Source organism: Martes martes (assembly GCF_963455335.1).
Source record: "Martes martes genome assembly, chromosome: 5".
Taxonomy (NCBI): Eukaryota; Metazoa; Chordata; class Mammalia; order Carnivora; family Mustelidae; genus Martes; species Martes martes.
In genome coordinates this window covers 70177409-70198669 of record NC_137892.1, presented here as the reverse complement: position 1 = coordinate 70198669, position 21261 = coordinate 70177409, and the positions used below count along the sequence as shown (strand labels likewise).

The following is a 21261-nucleotide window of genomic DNA, read 5'->3' as shown; positions in this document are numbered from 1 at the left end:
CGTGTTGGACCCCGCACTCAGTGGGGAGTCTGCTTCTCTCCTCCCTCTCCTTGGGTCCCTCCTCTCTCCTCCTTCTCTCTCTCTAAAATAAATAAATCTTTTTTAAAAAAAATGACAGAAACTGGTGTTGGACTATGGTAGGCAAATCTGTGTATTCATCCAGATTCTTAAGAGCGGACTTGGCTCTCCAGATGTACACACTGGCTACAGCAGGCTTCAAAGCCAAAAAGCTCTCCTCATTCAGGTATAAAAATTTGTCTGGAAGACGAAACCCAGTAAGAATGTATATATAAACTTCATGATGAACATGGTGTGTCATTTTGTGTTTTGTATGATAGCCACCATATATGATCTGTATATTCTGTATTTTTTTTTTATTCCACTGTCTTAGTTTATTGACATGTATGATGTGGGTGCTTTATCATGGACCTTTCAAAGAACAACTTGCCAAATTTGGTAGTGCCTAGCAATTGTAATTTCCTGTTGGAATTTCTTAAAATGAGATGTAATGGAAAAGGAAATATTAGCCTTCTGTACTTAATAAAATTAGAGGAATAGTTGATTTTAGGATTGTTGAAATAATTAATATTTTGCTTTAGAATAGTTTTTAGATTTCAGTTTCAGTGGATCCTGTTGCCTAAAGTAGAAAATGTGAACTTTAAAGACATCTTGGGTAGGACTTCATGGTCCCTATGTTTAAATATTTGAAAGGGGAAATGGATTGAATCACAGATTTTGTACTGGAGAATAGGAAATCCCTGAATTGTTATTTAAAAAACAAGGTCTTTCCTTTTAAAATTTCTCCTTGAAAAAACTCCCGTTGCAAAACCTTAATCAGCTATAATGATTCAGACATTTGAGTAATACAGCTTTTATCTGTATTAAAAACTCAGTGGGAAATTCACAGACCTATCCCAAGAAGCGTACCTGTACCCTCTCTGTGTACCTCTAGCTTGCTTCTTTGTATTCTGGTGTGCTCTGGGAAAAGTCCCAGTGTTGTTGTAGGTACCTGATGGCTAGCATAGTGCTTTTCCAACACTACATGTAAGTTTATTTTTTCTTTTTCTTTTTTCTTTTTTTTTTTAGAGAGAGCAGGGTGGGGGGGCTGCCCGGGGAGGGGAGGGGGGGCAGAGAATGAATCTCAAGTACGCTCCACGCCTAGTGCAGAGCCTGAGGTGTGGGGCTCGATCTCATAACCCTGAGATCACTTAACCAACTGAGCCACCCAGGTGCCCCTTGAGTTCTTGAGTGAAATACATGATATTTTGTAGCTTGGGATACTGAAGGTAAACTACCATTTTTTGCTACAAAAACATTTGAGAGGACTGGGAAAGAAGGTTTTCCTTTTTTCTTCTTCAAGCCAAAGGGAACAAATAGAGAGGTGGAAACCCCTTTTCTATGTAGTATTTGCCAGCCTAGTCATAAAACAACTGCTGGGTGCATATTTCAATCGCAGTTAGGTGAAATCTTTAATTATCAGTTAATTTAACTTTCAAATTTGCCTGCAGAAATGATGGTGTTGATAAGATTCTGGAAGGAGATAAACCTTTATTAAGTAATTCCATTTTCAGTTGCCAACTTTAAAGATTTTTTTTTTTTTAAACTAAAAAAAAATAAAATAAAATAAAGGCCTGCGTAGTTTCTGAGGGCAGGAACAGAGAAACGGGGCACGTTAGTTGGTCGAGCATTGAGTGGCTCTGTGGGAGTGTGTATTTACTGGTTAATCTTTAGCTTTTTGTGTCTTGGCGTGTGCTAAGTTAAGACCCGTTAAGTTTGAGAAGGCTGAGAAGAGACACTACTGTGAATTCTGACTAATATTTCTCCACACCATTTCTCGACCCTCATTTTCCTCTGTTACATCTGCTGATGGGACGATACATGCCAGTTTGTTCAGTGTAGAAGGCATTTATGGGGGTGGACAATTTTTGTGAGCTGATAATCCTCTAAGGCAGAAGGTTTATCAGTTTATCAGGGGAAATGAAATGATATGCTCTTTCATTTTGCAGTTGATCCTTTCTTATATTACAATGCTTTTAATGAAAAAGACTACATGAAACTTGGAAGATATTTTTATTTTCAGTGCTTTTCAGATATACTTCACATTATGACATTTAGAGATTTGGGGGATGACGTTACTGGTTCTTTTTTTAGGGGGTCACCCACCCGAATTTGCTTATCACAATAGCATGTCCTAAAATGTAGTGCCAACCCAAAATCAATGACTGGCTCCATTCCTGGATTTTCTGATTCCAGGGGTTGGTGGTCGTACCTGGGGCTGTCTTCCTAGAAAGCTGTCCAGGTGCTCCATAGGCTCGGGCAGGTACGGGGAGCCCAGGGGAAATGGAGCTTCCACTCAGCTCTCTGCATCATGGCTGTCTGGAAAGTCTGGCATTTCTGTCCCTCCTTTTTACGAAGTCCATCACGTGTTCTGGTGACGTTGCAGTTGAACAAAGTCACCGGGAAGCTATGACAGACTTTTCGTGCCCTGAGCTCAGGTGTCGATGAGCTCAACACCCAAAAGCCCTGTCCCCCTGGATGGCTTTATGGTGGGGTCTTAGTAGCCCGGGGCCAGCTCAGGACTCTCTTGTTTGTTCTTGACAGAGTCTAGCCTCGCTCAGGCTGCAGGACTGTGCGCTCTGATGCTGCGGCCACTAGCGCACACAGCTTTTTTGGTTTAAAGTGGTAAGAGAGAATTCCTTTGCTAAGCTGCGGTGGCTACATTTCTTGTGCTCCGTAGCCACATGTGGCTAGTTGACTAGTCACTGCTTTTTTGGGAGAGCACAGCTAATACGGCATTTCCGTCCTCACAGAGAGCTCTAGTGCACAGTACTGCTGTGGGGTTTTCTTCCCTCCTCTAGATCTTCTCCTTTTATCCTGTTGACATAGGTGGCAAGATCACATGCGTCTGTCTCTCCCAGGGCATACTGCTGTGCAGAGGGCTCTTAAACCACAGGGTTTAGGGTTTGTAAAGTGACATAAATCATGCTTCATTCTCTGAGGTTGACTTTTGTATCATGACTCTTCTTCTGTGATGACTCTAAGTATTAGGAAGATGGGCTTCATTCGAAATCTTAATGACATCATAAATGCCTTGAATTACGATTCAAAAAAAATTTTAGATCTCACTGAAACAAAATTTAAAATATTTCATCTTTCTTAAATTATATAAACTGCTAATTCCTAGATAGGCTTGCACAGGAATGAACCTGAAGTGTCGAAAACGCTCTGTATTGATGGCTAATGAGAAGTTTGCACCTGCAGATATTTTTAGAGAGACACTTCTTTAGGTGTATTTTGCAGCTTGTGAGAAAAGTAAGGTGAATATATTTAGCTCCCTCTTCTGGTGTATTACGAGATGAATATTTTTACTTACAATGGCTTTATGGATTTTTGGAGTGAGACTACAGTTATAAATGTGAAGTTGAAGGCCATTATTTGTGTCATCCAATTAGTTTCTTCTTGTATCACTGCAGTTGGTAAAACTCGGAGAGAAAGCATGGAAAAACCGTTGTGAAAGCGTCACATTTCTTAAGGTATTAATTGACCAAAATACGTGTCAGCAAACAAAGGGTTGGGTGGCAGGTACACAGGGGCTTAACGTGAACATCAGGGGGCCGGTGGTCATTTGCAAGTGCCCTGTGTCTAAATATTTTAAAGTTATAAATCATGTTCAGAACTATTGAGTCAAATCTGTCCCATCCTCCTACCTGCACAGTTATTCCTTCATAATGAGTCGAATTTAGGTTTCTTGGGTTCCAGGTTCTGCCCCAGAGTGTGGGGGGGGGCGGGGAGTGGAAACCCTCCCCCCCCCCCACCGGCCCAAGCCAGGTGCCTCAGGCCCAGGGGCAACCCCCAAGGGAGTTTCTGCCCTGGGGAGGATGGACCTGGGGTAGAGGCCCTGAGAGGCCAGTTGGGCAGGGAATTCCTGGGTTCTAGCTAGGTACTCCGAGTGTGTCCTAGGGAAGAAGCAGGCCTGTCTGCTGGGCCCCCAAACCTTAAGGTACAGAAAGAGGCCCAGCTGGAAGAGGGCTCGAGAGAGAAGCCTTCTTAAGTGCAGGGCCCAGCACCGGCTCCGTCTTGCTCAGGCCTGAGTTTGCCAGTGTCAGAACTACATTGTTTTGTATTTAAATTCTCTTCCTTGCTGTCTCATGCATTTGATTACCCCAATTAAGTATAATCGTAGGATTTTGTTTATTTGCAGCTTTGGCTCTTCCAGATCTCGCTGAGCAGTTTGCCCCTCCCGACATTGCTCCGCCTCTTCTCGTGAAGCTCCTGGAAGCCATTGAAAAGAAAGGTAATCAGCTGGTAGAGGGGCTCTCTTACCTTGTTATATTCTTATTTCATGGGTGTTGTGATTTACATTTGTCTGTTGGGCGTTTATTAAATACATTTCTCGCTCCTTGTGCTAGACACATGAGCTCTTTGTTGCCGTGCAGTGGGGAAATAATCTTGGTCTGATTCCTAACCCCATGTTACCATGTACTTACTGTATGGAAACTATTAAATTCTCCATAATTTAATAAATATAATTAACTTGCTCTTTAGTGGCCAGATGACTTTGCCAAAGTTATTGACATGCCAGCTAAGATTAATAGTAGGAGTTCACTTCCAAGAATATTTGGTACACATCTAGAATAGATACAGGATGGAAGCTGGAATGTCTTTCTGGCAGCAGGCTCACAGGTTCTCCAGAGAGCTGTGTTTTGCATGCTCAGTCTGTTTTGTGTCTTAGGTCTGGAATGTTCAACTCTATACAGAACACAGAGCTCCAGCAACCCGGCCGAATTGCGACAGCTTCTTGATTGTGGTGAGTGTCATGGAACTGGAAAGACAGATGGGAAGCATGCTCTTACCTTTCAGTCTCAGGTAAAGCACCAAAAACTGGAACGTAACCATGTAGTGTTCTAAGTTTGAAGGAAGCTCAGTAATCACACCCAGTTCCCTCTGCCCTATTAAGGTAACAGTGCAAACCAGCCCGGACCTTTGATGTTTGTCTCCTGAGTTGGGGTGTGTGTGCCTGCCTGCCTGCAGGCGTGTGGTCTGACCCCGTGGCGAAGAGCCTCTGGGTCCTGCAGGAGTTGCTGAGGAGAGGAACACCCCCTTGGGATTTCTCTGGCTCTGCATGTCGACCGTCTTTCTCTGACTGTGCAGTTGGCTACAGCTGATTCATCTGGATCAGCTTAAAAAATATTTATAAGTCTATGTCATTTAACAGAGGTCTCTTCTGACCCTTTCCATTTTCCTCTCCTTTTTTTACTGTCTCAGTCTTCCTTCCTTTCACGCTTCTTTGCTTTTCTCATGCCATGTTTATATTAAGTAACGCCATGATGCTGTTCTATTCAGTGGTGTGCTGAACTCTCAGGGAGGTAGGGGAAGCCTGGTTCGTAGCATTTGCCCATTTCCACAGTGTAACTACGCCGGCCGTGGTCAGTTTCAGGCTGCCAGCATGTTATCACCAAACTCCCAACTTGGAAAGAATTGAGCACAGGTGGCCCTTAGAGCAGGCCAGCTACAGCGCACCACTGGTTAAATGACATCAGTTAATTCAACTTGGTGGCGCCTTCATTATTGGTTCCTCTCTTCTTTGCCAAATGGAATAAAACTACAAACGTGAATAAATTTACTGGCCATCATTCCAGCCAGTCATCTTCTGTAGCAACTTGTAGAATCTCTCAGATTCTTCATTGCCTCTCAGAATTTTTCTTTTAGAAAAATAATTCTCTGCCTCACATTCTTATAATTGAATTTGGACTTCTGAAACCAAAAGAATGAAACCTCGTTCGGGAAGAAGCTCTTAGACAAGGTACTTGTGCAAAGAATGCAGTAAGTGAAAATGTGAAGTCGAGGCAGCTCATGACAATTTCTAGAAAAGATGTTTCTGGGAAAAAAAAGATTCTATCTCTATCAGTAAATAGTTTCACCTGAAATGCACCACCCAAATGTTTGAAGTTTGAAAAAAAATTTTTTTCAAACTTTCATTTTTATTTTGTGCATGGAAGCCAGCCTCTCACATGTGCAGGCCATGGGCCTTGGCGGCTGGTCTCCTGCCTTCCCCCTAGAGCAGGTCAGGAGGAGCTGACTGGCAGAAAACTCAAGGTGAAACACATGTCTTTTCTTTCTCACAGCCTGACCAGAGTGGTAAGGAGACTGAATTTTGTCCTTAGCCAGTTGAACTTGAGATACATGTTTTGGTCAGAAAATTGGTCAGACTGAACAACAGTCACAGGAAATGTTTAGACATCAGAGACTGATGAGATGGGAGTTATTTGAGAAATAGCGGTTAAGCTTTTAAATGTGACTGAATACAAATGATGCACTTTAGCTTTAGAAAAAAACCTTCACATCACCTTTGAGATGGAATAAGTAACCAAAAATCACGTCAGCAATGTATTTTGATAGATAGCTTTTCTTCACCACTTGAGATCAAAACATATACGTAAAAAACTGGTTTCTTGTGGATTCTGTGTCATAAAAGTGAATTTTGTGAGCAGAACAAGAGTAAACATTATATAGATTTAGGAGTGGGTCCTCCAGGACTCTAATAGCTTGAGGATTTTTCAGTCCATAAAAATACTGTAATACCTTGGAGGAAGCTCAGGGATAAGCCACTTACACTTTTAAAAAAAAGAGAGAGAGAAGAGAATTCATGGCTTTTAACCAAGCTTGTGAATTACCAGTGTCTGAACAGGGTGGATGTGGAGGACACCATCCCACTTTTATTAGCACCCTCCTAAGTTATTTTGTTCATCTCCATATTTGCCCGTGTGATAGCAGTATTCCTTACCGCTGATGGCAAAGCTGGGATTTGCACCCAAATTAGTCTCACTCCAAAAGCCCTTAACTCTTTTTTCTGCTGTATTGACTTAGAGCAAATTATATCTTTGTTGTTCTCATTTGATTTTTCTCCTGATTCTTTATGGTTTCTTCTGACCCGAAGCAGGCCTTTTCTTTAAAAGTTCTCATTACAGGGAAGAGAAATTCTGTAACTATGGTGATAGATGTTAACTGGACTGACTGTGGTGATCATCTGTAACATATATAAATATCAAATCCTGTTGCTATAATGATAGAGTTATATGTGAGTTATACCTCACCTTAAAAAATGAGGCTTTTAGCAGCCTCAGCACACCTGCCCTTTACTCACTAGATGCCAATAGCATGGTCCCTGAATTTTAACAATCAAAAATGTCCAGACATTGCCACATGTCTCCTGGGAGTGGGGGTTGGGGTCAGGGTGGGGCAATAAAATGGAAAACCCTAACTGAGAACTGCTGGCTTAGGTAGAGGTGAACCGGGGAGGGGACTCCATTCCTTTGGGAGGAGGGGTGGCATGCTGGCGAGCTTACTAGTTGACCTGTCTTGAGCAGACTCCATGCAAAGTTGGGGTTTAGAGGGTATAAACTCCTCCATTCTAGACCTAAAGTTTGTGTCGTTCTCGCCTAGCTAACCTCAGAAGTTATCACATGACAGATTTCCCCAGCTCTTAGAAGAGCTCTTTAGGATAGTTTGAATGAAGAAAAGGAGACTTACAGAACAAAATTCAGGAACTCTAAGGAGCTTTAGAAGCTACATTAAAAAAATAATATACTATGTCATCAGCACTAGTGGATTTGACAAAGTGAGCTTACCCAAAGGCTAATCCCGAGACTCGAAATGAGATGATTTTGTTCAAAGGCTTAAGGCTCTTGGGAACATACCTTTTGTGTTAGAGAAGGGCTTGGGTGAATTAACATTACCCTGAGGACCTGCTGTGGCTCAGTCCACAAACGTTTAGCAAGCACATCCTACGTGCTGGGCACGGAGAGGAGCAGGAAGAACAGGGAACAGCCACAGCCCGTGTCCTGTCTGGGAAATGTCATGATAGAGACGGGGATCGTCAGCACTGCTGAGAAGGCAGTAGAAACCCTGCCTGAGGGAGGGGCCTGTGAAGTAGTGAGCATCTTAATGTGTGTTTGTTGTTGTTGTTTTTTACCATCACTGAACAGTTTGTCCCATTCTTGACGATACACAAATTAGGTAATGGTAATCCCCCCAGGCGAAGAGATCTCGTAAATGAAGCATACAGGGCGCAAAGGGCCGGGCCCAGCAGCTTGTCAGGCGGTCAGTGGCTGTGGAGTGCTCGAGCGGTGCACACAGTTTTGGCTGACAGGCACACTGGTGGTTGCATTACTTCTCACGTGGGCCCTTTATGCCCAGACCCAGTACTGCCTCCCCCAGCCTTGTTGGGGATGCCATGTGTGCCATTCGCTCTGTGGGGTACAACTCTGTGCCCTCCACTCTCTGAGTTTAAGAATTCTCCTCTTTCAGCTCACCTATGCGCATTCTCTACCAGCTGCACTTCCCTGAGCTTTATTCCAGCAACTTTCTGTTCCAACTGATTTTTAACACTAAAAAGAATAAAGCTGTTGGAAAATGTAGCGTTTCGTTCGTCAGCTCACTTCTCCACCGAGTACACAAGTCTGCAGATAATCTTCAGGTTGGCCTTCACATCACTGGAGTGCGTCCTTCAGCAGCAGCGAGATGCTTCTCCTCATGCAGAGATGCCCATGGCCCTTCCTGCCCAGGCATCCCCTCTCTCTGCCGGACACTGTGCCTTTTTGTACCCTGAGTTCGTTAGCATCACCCCATTATTGAATTGCCTGACCTCTTTTCTGGGTGAAGGATTTACTGGACAGATGTGTTCATCTTTCTTAGGAGCTAGTTCAGTGCCCACAGGTTAGATTAGTTATATCCTAATTCGAGTACCCTGTCAGAATTAGGGAGAAAATGTTAAAAATATTTTTATGGCTATTTTTGAGATTGTTAAAATTCTGTGTATCTTACTGTTTGTTCAGTCACTCTCTTGAGCTAAATTTGTATGGCTTCTGAGATGCAGTATTTAGCAACTCAAAATTTAGGCAATCTCTGGATTTGCATTTCATGTTTTCCTGTTGAGGTTTTAGGAAGCATTTACTAAATGATTAGCCATCCCTAGACAGAGCCCTTCTCAGAGCAGAAACACCCTCCAGAAGGTATTTGGAAATATTCGGGGGGCTCCTTTAGTGTGCTAGGGCTGACATAAACAAAATTCCACAGACTGGTTGGCTTCACACACAAAACTATTTTCTCCCTGTTCTTGAGAGTAGAAGTCCCAGGTCCAGGCAGGTTTGGTTTCCTGTGAGGCCTCTCTCCTTGGCTTACTGATGGCCATCTTCTCACTGTGTCCTCACGAAGCATTCCCTCCGTGCTTCTGCTCCTGGTGTCTCTTTGTGTGTCCACATTTCCTCTTCTTAAAAGGATACCAGCCAACTTGGACCAAGGCCTGGCCCTTAATGGCCTCATTTTAGCTAAACCACCTTCTTAAAAGGCCCTGTCTCCAAGTATGTTCACCTTCGGAGACAGTGGGAGTTAGGGCTTCAACCTGTGACTTGTGGGGGACCTGATTCAGCTCAAAATGGGGATGTGATTTTTTTATTGTTGCCCCACCGTCTGGGAACATGCCCGTGGCACGGGCAGAAGACATCATGTGAAATGCTTACCACTTAGGGGACAGACTTCCACAAAGAAAAAGTGGTCTATTTGCAATGCCAGGAACAACCTCTGTGAGAAACACTGCTCATAAATACTCAAGAATTTTATAACTGTCCTCCTGTTGCTTCCTTTCTTGTGTCATGTTTATATCAAACATTCAGAAAAATGGGCCCAACCAATATATACAGTGTCTGAAATCCTTTTTAAAATGTTTCTGTCACAGATGCCGCCTCCATGGACTTGGAAATGATTGATGTGCAAGTTTTGGGAGACGCTTTCAAACGCTATCTTTTGGACTTACCGAATCCTGTCATTCCAGTAGCCGTTTACAATGAAATGATTTATTTAGCCCAAGGTTTGTTTTCTGTTCTGAAAACCTCAATGAGCATGTATTGAGATGTGCAGATGTATGTAAACTCTATTAAATCAGCATATAAATAATAAATAGGTCACATATTCAGAAAAATGGGCCCCACCAATATACACAATGTCTGAAATCCTTTTTAAAATGTTTCTGTCACAGATAGAAAGAGCGATGTTTTAGAAAACATCTCTCCCCAACACCCTCCCTCCCCATTAGCACCAATTCCCTCCCTTACCAGGGCATCCAATAGAAGACCCAGATTCTCTTTTGCTTAGGAAGATTCTCCACATGTTGAAATGGCTAATTGTTAACGTTTTATCAGCATTAACAAAGTTCACTACGTCAGGGAAGGCCACGGCGCTCCAAGTGCCATCTTTGGATTCAGGGAACCTGGGACCGGAACCCACTGACTGGGGATATTCTTATCATTTTCCTCGAGGGGCCATTACAGAATGTGCTGAGGGACGAGGATTCTCATGCTGAGGAGCTAATGCTCAGTTCAAGTGCTTTGGGGACAGGAAACTGTGGTTGGTAACCTTCAAAGTCAAAACGTGTGATACTTATCTGATGCTCCTCTAAGTCAGCCAATCACACTGGAAGCTGCTCAGTAGAGGGCGGATCTCTGCCAGCACACCCTGATCCTCTTGTGGCTTTTTACACCAAGAGTTTCTTGCATTTCCATTTGACTTGAGATCTCTACTTTCTCACAATGCCTTTTCTGATGAGAAGAACAAGTGTCCTGTTTCTAATGACTTCATTTAAAGGGACTCGTTCTTCTGTAGCTAGAACAGAAACGTTCTAGGTGTTTAGTCACTGATAACTAGAAACAATGTTTTGTTTTGTTTTTTTTTAAACTCTGTAGAAGTACAAAGCTCTGAGGACTACATCCAGCTGTTGAAGAAGCTCATTAGGGCACCTAACATACCTCATCAGTATTGGCTGACGCTTCAGTATTTGCTAAAACATTTCTTCAAGCTCTGTCAGACCTCCAGCAAGAATCTCCTGAGTGCGAGAGTACTCTCTGAACTTTTCAGCCCTCTGCTTTTCAGATTCCCAGCAGCCAGGTATGATGAAAGGAGGAGAAGTGTGTATTTTTGGGTGGTGGGGGAGGTCCTGAGCTGATGGATCATTCAACTTATTCTGAAGATGCTCGCTCGCAGATGCCCGCGCGCCTTCCTACCAGACACAGTGACTTGAATGTGTATAAATGAACAGGAGTTTGCTGTTTTGAAAACAAGTTTCTAATAAAACTCTCTTTTTTTGTAGCTCTGAGAATACTGAACACCTCATTAAAGTTATAGAAATTTTAATCTCAACTGAGTGGAATGAACGACAGCCTGCACCAGGTAAGGCTTTTTGAACTTTTAAAATTCTGTCCTGGTTTGTTTTTTAGAATGGTGGCTTTACACCCTCTCTGAAGGAACATAAGTCTCTGGTAGAATTGCGATCCATAACATGTCACCTTGCGATTTACAGAAAGAATGGCTGAGTGGTATTGTGTGTGGAAATTTTATCTGGATTTCAGTATCTGAATTTTTCAGTATCTGTGGATTTCAGTATCTGTGGATGGTCTTGGTTTTAGACGCTGGCTGTGGGGAGCTCTCTCCCGTCCCCTCAACTTTGATGCCTCCAGTTGTTGCATAAATTACGGAGCTCATTTTAGTTGTTGACATTCTTGTTTTTCTTTCTAATACTTATAAAGTAGGGGATTTATAATTACTATATAATTTGAAATATTTTGGAATGTGTGTTTTGGAAGGAGGTCTGCTGAGAAATGTCTGTCCAAATAAACATTTTCAAGAATGCAAGCAGTGTGAAACCAGGGTGTTCACCGGAGCAAGTTAGAGCAGGCCAGACACTTCTTTGAAAGCAGGCTGGCATTCGGTTAGCCATTTAACAAAGCAGGAAATGTAGACCACGTTAGCAGTGGATTTAATTTAAACTGATGTATTTTTCTTCTACTGTGGAAAGTCTAAACACTTTGCCTGTATGCTTGTTAAAAGTTAGCTAACAGAAGCTGGTCATTGGGAATAGTAGGGTCCAGTCAGTGAAGTCAAGTTTCAGGACCGGTGGAGATGTTGCTTATAGTCTTAATTTATGCCTAAAATTAAAATAAAACATCATGAATAAGATGTTAAGATAATAATTCTTTATTATCGGTAACTCATGCAGACTGCCCAGTTTATCTCTGTACAAACAGGCATGGGGTCCCCCTGTGTTGAGCAGTGGGGAATTAGGTTGGGTTTCATAGGTGTTACCCAGCGAGGCTCGGTGGGGTGTGGATTGCGCGACCGGACAGGTAACCACTCACGGTGTGCATATTTGGAAGGGCTCCTGTGGACAGGACCGGGATACAGCATCCACAGGTAGGAGGGGCAGCAGAAGCAGTACATAAGGCACGAGTGGTTATGTTCCAAATGTTGCAGATCACAGCAAGCAGGATGTTCAGCAGGGATACTCCAAATTGTGGGTGAATGGCATCAGAGAAGTCTGTCAACAGTGGCCGAGGACTTTAGTCCAGGGGGCGGCCCAAAAGTTTCATGTCCTGTGACTGCTTGGCGCATTTGTTAATGGATTTGGGAACTCTGTGTTGGTATGCACAGGCTGCCTTTGGGCTCAACAGAAAAGATTCAATGGTAGATTAAAAGTACCCTGTGGGGGCGCCTGGGTGGCTCAGTGGGTTAAAGCCTCTGCCTTCGGCTCGGGTCATTATCCCAGGGTCCTGGGATCGAGCCCCGCATCGGGCTCTCTGCTCGGTGGGGAGCCTGCTTCCTCCTCTCTCTGTCTCTCTGTCTACTTGTGATCTCTGTCTTTTAAATAAATAAATAAAATCTTTAAAAATAAAAAAAAAATAAAAGTACCCTGTGATAAGGGGACAGGGGGCAGGTGTGAAACATGACACTTGAGTCCTTTATTGACTGCCCCCCCCACACCCCACCCCAGACTAAATACAAGAGTAGAGAAAGAAGAGTAGTAACAACAAAAGAGTAGTAGTGGTACTACGTTTTTGAGTACTACTAGTACTAGTACTAGCAGTTCAACTAGTACTAGTAGTACTACTGTACTACTTCTTTTGAGTACAAAAGAAGAGTAGTAACAACAAAACGGGTCCCCGGGCCAAAGGGCGGAGCCCTGCCTCCCACTTTCTGGTGGCCGGTGTGGAGGTCTGTCTCGGACTAGGGACAGCTGAGCTCCGCATGCAGTAAAGGGCTGAGGGTGGTCCCGGTCTTCTCAGCGCCCACCCCTCTGGAGACAGGTTGACATGGAAGCTTAAAAGCCAGACAGGGTTTGATAGATAACCCGCCAACGAATTTATCATGGAATCTTTGAGAATTTCTGCTACACACCAAGGAGAATCAGTTGGAGTTTAATTAGTCTGACTGGTATAAACCAGTTAAATGTCCTTACAAGTTTGAGCCTAATTCCATCCAAAAAAAAAAAAAAGAATTCATGTTCATCCATTTTCACTGAGTGCACCTAAGACTGCCTGCTAGGCATGGACCCCACTGCTTTCCTCTACTAAGAAACTGGTGTCAGAGGCGGGTTAGTCCTGCCAGCCATGCTGAATGGTGAGCAATGCATTGAATGTTCCCTAGACCTGCCCAAGATTCATGCAGCCCCTTCAAGAAAATTGTATCTGAGTCATCCCTAAATGCTAGTTTGAGCCATTCTTCCCTTTGTTTGGTATCTCTTAGCTATTCTGGAGAATGTTCAGGCCCTTGGGAATAAAATAAATGCTTCAGTGTGTCTGCCTTGTGGAAACGTACTGACCACCTCAGGAAGAACGTCCTCATGCCGAACCCCTTCGTATTCAGGAATGGCTTCGTGCCAATGACTGGCGGGGGCACTCTTGTTTAGAGAAATGATTCCTTAGGCCTGGTAGGAATCTGACATTTTCCTCGACTCCTTCATCATTGCCCCAGCACGTGCTGTTACCAGAGGGCTCTGGAAGCACAGCACTGGGGTATCTCCAGTGAACAGTCGTAAATCATTCATTTGCAATAACTTTATTCTTGTGAATAGAAGGAGTACTTGAATGATGGGGGCGGGGGCGCTGGGGAGACAGGGAAGCAAGGCTATTATGGGATAGATAGACCTCTTTTATAGTTTTTACCTGGTAGAACTTGAACTGCTAGACAAAACTGATGTTGGGAGGCAATGTGTCAATTCATAGAAGACCATTAGCACACAGTATCTAATTAAGTACTGGGGGAGGGTGCTTACTCTAAATATGAAAAGAATTTTAGATGTGATGGGTGACTTTGTAGGGCAATTAAGTAGACAGAAAAGGCTTAGAGAAAAAAATGGTACTTGAATGGGCTTTGAAGAATTGGTAGTTTGAAAAGGGGAAGAGGAAACGGTATTTCAATTCAAGGAGTTTCAAAGGTTTATTCACAATAAATTGCAAAATACAAAAAGAATGGCTTGATACAAAAAGTAGTAAATGTTTTAAGTATTGTAAAAAGCATCATTTTAGAGTTGAAAGCATTGCCCAGCTCTAACTTTGCTCATAAGGAGACAGAAGCGCCCCCAGAGGTTGCACGGTCATGTGGTGCTAACCAGTGTGTGCCAGAACCAGGTCACCCCAGGCAGGCCCCCTGCGGAAGGGACCCAGTCCCAGACTCCTGCTGGGGTCTCAGCGCTGCACCTGCTTCCTGGGTTTGGGGAACCTTCATGAGGAATGGGGCTGCTTTTAGTGTCCAGTCTGAAGTCCTCTGAAGTTTGCAGTAAAGAGCCCCAGTGCGATTTCCATAGCTGTGGTGGATAAAACTCAGAGTCACTCCATCCATCGTGTGCTGGTAGGAAGAGAGAGTCTCAAATGGATCTGGATTTGAATCAGCTCTTGGCTGCTTATTTGCCAAGGTCGTATCAAATAACTCAACCTTTCTAAACTGTTTGCTTGTCTGTGAAATGGAACAATGCCTCTCTCCTGGGGTGGTTGAGATTTCAATGAGGTGATAAGTACTGAAACTCATGACCCATTGCTCAACTCTGGTTTTTTAAGTACCTACCAGAGGGGGCCCCCTTCTGCAGCTCCAACTCCTCAGTCCTGTCAGGCTCTTCCCTCCACCGAGCCCACGCTGCCAGCCTGCGGAGCCAGGCCTTTAGGTGCCTGCATGGGCTTCACGGCTAATCTGCAAAACACACACTCACTGGGTAGTTGCTGCCCGGTGGGTGCATTGCTTGGAGGGAGGAACGTTCCTTACTTAGTCTCATGCCCCTTCCCGTGTGTGTGGCTTGGTGAGTGGAGGGCCTGGTTTTCAGTAGCACCTTCTCCTGCCATGTGCCTCTCTGCAGTGCACAAAACACACAACTGTACAGAGCAGCCCCAAACAGTGCCATCTACTTCATTTCACAGGAAATGCTGGATGTGCAGTGATCAACCCATTCCATAAGCTTATGCCCTCAAGACCTTGTCCTCTTCAACTTAACTGTTCTGTAGTTCTGCCTGTTCTTTTCCTCTGCTCAGCTCCATTCCTCAAGGACAAAGGCTGCTTCTCCTGTGGATCTCCTCCTAGCATAGAGCTAAGCAAAGGGTAATAATCATCCACACGAATTTTCAAAAGTTCCTTGACAGACTAAGCAACTTTCAAAGAACTTTGGCATGCCCACTCATTTAGTGCATGCAGCAAACTTGTGAAGCAGGCATCTCGTGCATTTGGAGGGAAACTAAGGTTTGAAAGGTTAAATATGGAGTCATTGAGTTCTCAGCACTTGGATAGTCTACTGTCCCCTTTGTTGCTAAAAGTCTTACAAATACCTAAAGCTGAACAGCAGATTTTCGTGACTCATTATGTGCTATGTTTACCCTATTGATACTTAGGTAGCTAAAGCAGATTTCTATAGGGCCACTAAGGGACAAACAGGACCATTTAACACAGGGTAGCTCTGAATGAAACCCATTATAAGTGTATTTACATATTTCAGATTTCATGGGTATATCCAGAAATATTAATGCAGCATAATTGAAGTCTAATATTGCACCCTCAAGCCCAGAGTGGAAAATAAATGACTCTTTCTCCCTCCTGCCCTTCTACACCTGTCAGAGTTAATGTTTAACCACTGGCGCATTGCAAAACATTCCTCCTGAAGAGCCTGATTCATAAATCTTGTTTTAAATGCTCTGGGCTTGGTTTTCAACCAAGACGAAAGCAAGCACTAAGGTAGAGGGAAATGACTTTCAAAGAGTTTTACTTTTCTCTGATTTATTTTTTATTGGGTTTAAAATGTGGTCTGACATTAGAGGGTTGTTTCAAAGGTGAGAAATGAAACCTTGAAAAAAATGTATATATTTAGATGGGTCGGAATAAACAGAGAGGCAAGCCATACTAGGTTATAACGAAAAATAGGAAGTTTTATTTGTGCTCTGAAAAAGCAGCATATTTCAGGGTGCATAAATTGGTGGGGTAGTCACTGTGCAGACTCCTTCTCTCCAGGGACAGTGTTTGAGAGGGAAGCAGTGCTGCCTTCTGCTAAGCAACTGTCACACCTTTTCGTGCATTTTGTAGAATGTGTCCTGTGTCAATCTGGGTTTATTTATAAATTCAAATGGACATTTTCCTTAGTGCGGCGTAAGAGCACTGGATATGGAGTAAAGAATTTGCATCATACTGAAAGGCCCTTCTGTCCTAATTTGTCTTAAGTTAAAATGAAGGGAGGCATTCATTTAACCCTTGAAGATTTTGGTTCCTTTATTTTTTTCTTCTCACAGCATTTCTTTTTGTAAAGAAGCTGGGTAGGGAACACTCACTCTCTGATGGGGATTTGCACGTGTGAGACAGTGTTCAGGCAGTCCGTACCTTTCAAGCATGTTTTCACATTTAACAGTATTTTCCTGACTAGATAACAACTGCTGAGAAACGAAGTGCTGTCTGTTTTTTGCCTCTAAGATGAGTTTTTAAAAACTTTGAGGAAAGGAAAAGTAGTAAAGTGTACTGTTTCGAGGAATCCAGAAGGTAAAGTCAGTTTTCAAATATATGTGTGAGTTCTCTAGTGTGGCTGAGTCTTTTTGGGTCTCAGATCCATGCCAAAATTAAAATACAAGTTTTGTTTTGTTTTGTTTTTTAAAGAACTTAGCAGCCACATGATGAAAAACGCTTCCTAAGTTGATATGATGTCTGTACATTTGACTTGTTGGTTATTTGCAAATGAATCTTCCGTTCAATTTGTGTGAAATTTTGGACATACTGGGAAATACACAGAAGGTTGAGCGTTTTCTCCCAGGGAAGTTACTGATTCTGTTCTACCAGCAGAGGGCTCCCTTTTTAAGCTAATGAAGACCAGAGAGTGTCTTGCCCATCACTTTTCAAAGACTGAAACTGAATGGGAAAAGACTCAGCTCACACTTTCAGTAATAGAATAGAAGCTCTATGGTAGGGGATTGTACATATTGTGAGAAACGATGCAAAGTTCTCAAATCTAAGACTTGCTTTCTCTGTGTTAAGAGTGTACTGCTTTCCAGGGGACAGTTTTCTGAGATGGAAAATACACTTTTGGACTAGAAGACACTATCATCTTGGAAGGTTTTGGCATGAAACATCATGTAGAATCAGGTATGCTGAAGAGACTGATGTTTCCAGGCTTTCTAGCTTTAGAAAGACTATTTTTAAAAGTAGGGCAAGATTCTGCAGCTCAGGGTGCAAGGGTGTTCTCAGAACTAACCATATGTCTCAGTGATCAGCAGGCAGGAGCTGGAAGATCCACTTCAAAGACTTTTTTCTTTCCATTGGAAAGTAGGTTTTTCATGCTCTATCAGTTGCACCAGAAAGTTTATAAAGTCACTTGCATCATGAGGTTAGCGCACTTCTCAGATACTGCGGATGATCCTGCAGCTGGGGCCTGCCTGCGTGCATGTGATGTCAGCACCTAGATCTTCCTTTAGCTCCGTATGGGACCACGCAGTCATGTGTCTGGGGGTAAATACTATGGCTAGACCCGTGTTTCTTCACGGAGAATTAGAAGGTAGTTTTTTAAAACTGTAAACAAGCTAAAAATAGAAAACAAAAAGTCAATTTTGTTGTAGGTGTGAAATTTTTCACATGTGGCCTAAAAGAATTTAACCTCCGTTTCATGTGTTACTTTTAACTTTCTCTGGAAGAAGGAAGTGAAGACCAGGGCCAGTGGGTGGGGAAAAAGGAGTTTAGGACCAGAAGTCTGCAGGCTAGGTTGTGGTGCTCCCGCCTTGATCCGGGCAAACCACTTCACCCCTCTGCCCTCTGCACCAGGGTTACCAGAGTGTAGCTTGAGGGACTTGCTTGAAGTGCTCTTTAGAATTACTGTCTGGTTTTAGAGTTAGTGATTCTGTGACTTTACATTGTTACGGGTTCTGGGGATATCAGGAAACCCCTCCATCTTACCCTGAGGCCAGTGAAAATTTTCTTAGGTCAAGTTTTAGTGTGATTCATTGCCACTATCTCAGAGGACAGAGATCCTCTGGGAAGGTGTACCGTCCTCCTGGCCCTATCCTTTGAGCCGTTTAGCGGTCACGTGAACTTCATGCAGACACACCTTTTCATTGTCAGACACTCCTGTGGCTGGTGAAGCGTGGGTTGAAGGCGGCTCCGTAGAAGCAGCTGCACAGTGGGGTTTTTCGGCCACTGCTCACGTGGTGGTGGAGTAGAGTACCCAGCGGAGGATCCTCTCCTCCCACAGGCAGGCCTTTTCCAAACCTGTGCCCTGGCGAGCTCCCCCGTGGGGTCTCACGGTGCACCTGCGGGGCTGTCCGTGCTGCTGTGTGGGAGGAGGCGCCCCCGAGCGAGGCACGGTGTTCTGGGCGGCGCGGAGCGGTTCAGGCCTTTACAAGCAAGGCTTTGATTCTATTTTTGCTGAACTAGCTCAGCCACTTCCTGTGTTTGGCCGCGCATAGTGCCTCGCTTCACTGTGGCCACTTGAGCCCCGCGCGCTGCCGCAGCCAGTCAGAGAGACTATTTTAGGTCCCTCCACAATGGCCTTCTCATTTCCTCAGCGAACATGAGCGCGCGGGGCTGGCGGTGGCCACTTGTTAGCCGATGACAACTTTGACTTTGACTCGGGCTCCCCTCCCCCACCCGAAATCCCTAGCTCAGCAAATATTTGAACCTGCCCAAGTTAATCATGAAGCCGTGATCTTTATCTGCGAGACGTGCGAGCGCCGAGGCTTTTTCCCTCCCGGCCGCAGCTCCAGCATCCAGTGGCTCTCTCGGCGGGGAGCGGGCGGGGAGCGGCGCTGCTGCGGCGGTCCGGTCCCGGCGTCCGCGTCGCGCCGCGCGAGCCCGAGGGTCCCGCGCCGCCGCCGCCGCTGCGCCCTGCCGGTGCGAGCAGTGCCTGGGAGCAGGCGCGGCGGGACTAGCCGGGGGCATTGTTCTCACTGTCGGATACCGGCCTGGCCGCGGGAGGCTGCAGACATGCATAACCTGCAAAGTAAGTTGCCTCTCCCTCGTGCCCCGCTCGCCGCTGCCCTGCTTTGCTTTGTGTACTTCTGTGAAAGGTTCACTTCTGTAGTTTGTCTTTGCGGGTGTGTGAATGAGGCTGATTAAGTGCTGTCTGGGGAGGGCAGATAAGAGATGAGCGGAGACACTCCCCCCTTTCCTGGAGGGGCACGGTGGGAGGAAAAGATGGGGTTTTGGTTAGAAGTGGGGAAGGAGGTAATTACAACGTGCTTGGCTGGAAGTTGGGACCGGGCCAGGCCTGGGAGAGACGTGGAAAATCACCTGTCTCCCTCCCCTCCTCCCTGGGTTGGTTTGCCACAGGGGATCCAGCAGCAGGACTGGTTCACACCAAGTGCTCCCGACTACGAAGGCATGGGGTGGCCCTTGGGGCTGTTAGCCTGTCCACAGCTGCTGGCAGGACTCCTTTTGGGGGAGGAAATGCATTTGTATTTAAAAAATTTTCTTCTGAACCTTATCTGAAGGACATATCCCACACCCCCACTTTGACCATGTGTGTGTGTGATTTTGAGTTTAGGCATAGAAAAGTGTCCCCGGGAGTGGGCTGCAGGGTATGGGTTGAGTCTGCCTTCCTCATTAATGGGCAAATGAATTCACCTAGATGGGGTCCAAGTGAATGGTGCTCAGAGAATGCCTTGCCTTTGCTCCACTGTTTTCTCTGATTTATATTGTAAACGTAAAGAGATGGTTTACAATGGGAATGTGCATTAGGCTCTAGAAAGGGTAGTAGGATTATATGTAGAATGGCTCTAGAGAACTAAAATTAATAGATTTATAGGGGAATTGACTTCTCTACATTACATATTGCTAACCAGGATTAAGGGTCCCCAGAGGGAGGAATTTGAGATGGAGGGGAAAAAAAAAAAATCTCAAAAGTGATTACATCACTCTCCCCCCTCAAACACTATTAAGCCCATCTTCAGACTTCTGGTGCTGCTGGTGAGAAATAGTTTGCAAACATCATGCTACCTCTGTATTCAGATATATGGCTTCTTTTTGGGAGATGTAACTTACCTTGACTAGTCTTGTTAGTGACATTTTAATGTCTGCTAAGAATATACATGTCTTCATTCCTATTAAGATTTTTCATTGTTATCCCTAAGGTCTAGTTTTAACTTTACTATGTTTGGTAGGAGATTTTTCTTTTAATTGTGCTTTCTCATGTGGTGTACATTTGTAACTGTTTACGTTCTGAGTTGTCAGTGAATTCGGTAGGAATGAAATGAAATATCCAGAGTTGTTGATCCCTTCTGCTTTTAATATATACAGGAGGTATTTAAGGACTGTAAAATATACCTTAAATATACCATTTTGATGCATTTGTAAGATTTTTAAACCAAGGCATGATCAGGCTCTCTATTAACCCAGATGCACTGGCGGCGGGGGGAGGTGGGGGGGGAGCTACGTGCTGCAGCATATCAGCTTTTGTCAACCTGCCAACAGCGGAGCGTACCATGCTGCAAAGAGTAATAAAAAAGGAATTAGAAAACTCACTGTTGGTGGAGAAGAGTCAAATTAAACACCTTTTTGAAACGATGAGCATGTACATACATTGCTGGTCTAGTAAATGTAGGTTCTCGGCAAGGTTGGGATTGTGTTAGGGCTGGATGTTGAAGAGAAATGATGAAGCAGGAGTGGTCTGGTGACATTTTTCTGACTTGATTGGCTCGGGTGTGTGATGTAATAGGTTACAGTGCAGCCCCTTATAGGTTTTAAAATGAATTCCAAGACACCATTACAAAGAAAGCCGGACTCTTTTCTTATAACTGAGCTCAGCCAAGGAAACTCTTCGCACAAATGTACAACACTGTTTGGAATATGGAAGACCTGGATTTAGAATATGCTAAGACAGATAGAAATTGTGGCACAGACTTGATGTTTTATATAGAAATGGATCCACCAGGTAATACTGCAGTATGCTTTTAGAAAGCTAGTTTATTTTGTGGGTTTTTGGGGTTTTTT

General features: G+C 44.2%; 1 protein-coding gene across 3 annotated transcripts in view; it reads left to right on the top strand.

The window, feature by feature from the left end:
- The window catches only part of PIK3R1 (phosphoinositide-3-kinase regulatory subunit 1), a gene marked incomplete at its 5' end in the record, with an annotated part of 84240 nt that overhangs the window by 52968 nt on the left and 10011 nt on the right, over positions 1-21261 (top strand). For 2 of the 3 annotated variants that reach the window (XM_080805048.1, XM_080805049.1), the window contains 5 exons: positions 4202-4294; positions 4733-4807; positions 9734-9865; positions 10737-10938; positions 11141-11220. In XM_080805048.1, coding sequence (XP_080661174.1) covers positions 4202-4294; positions 4733-4807; positions 9734-9865; positions 10737-10938; positions 11141-11220 — 582 coding nt within the window. Of the gene's footprint in view, positions 1-4201; positions 4295-4732; positions 4808-9733; positions 9866-10736; positions 10939-11140; positions 11221-21096; positions 21203-21261 lie in introns of those variants that run through there. The other variant, XM_080805050.1, reaches the window with a different exon arrangement.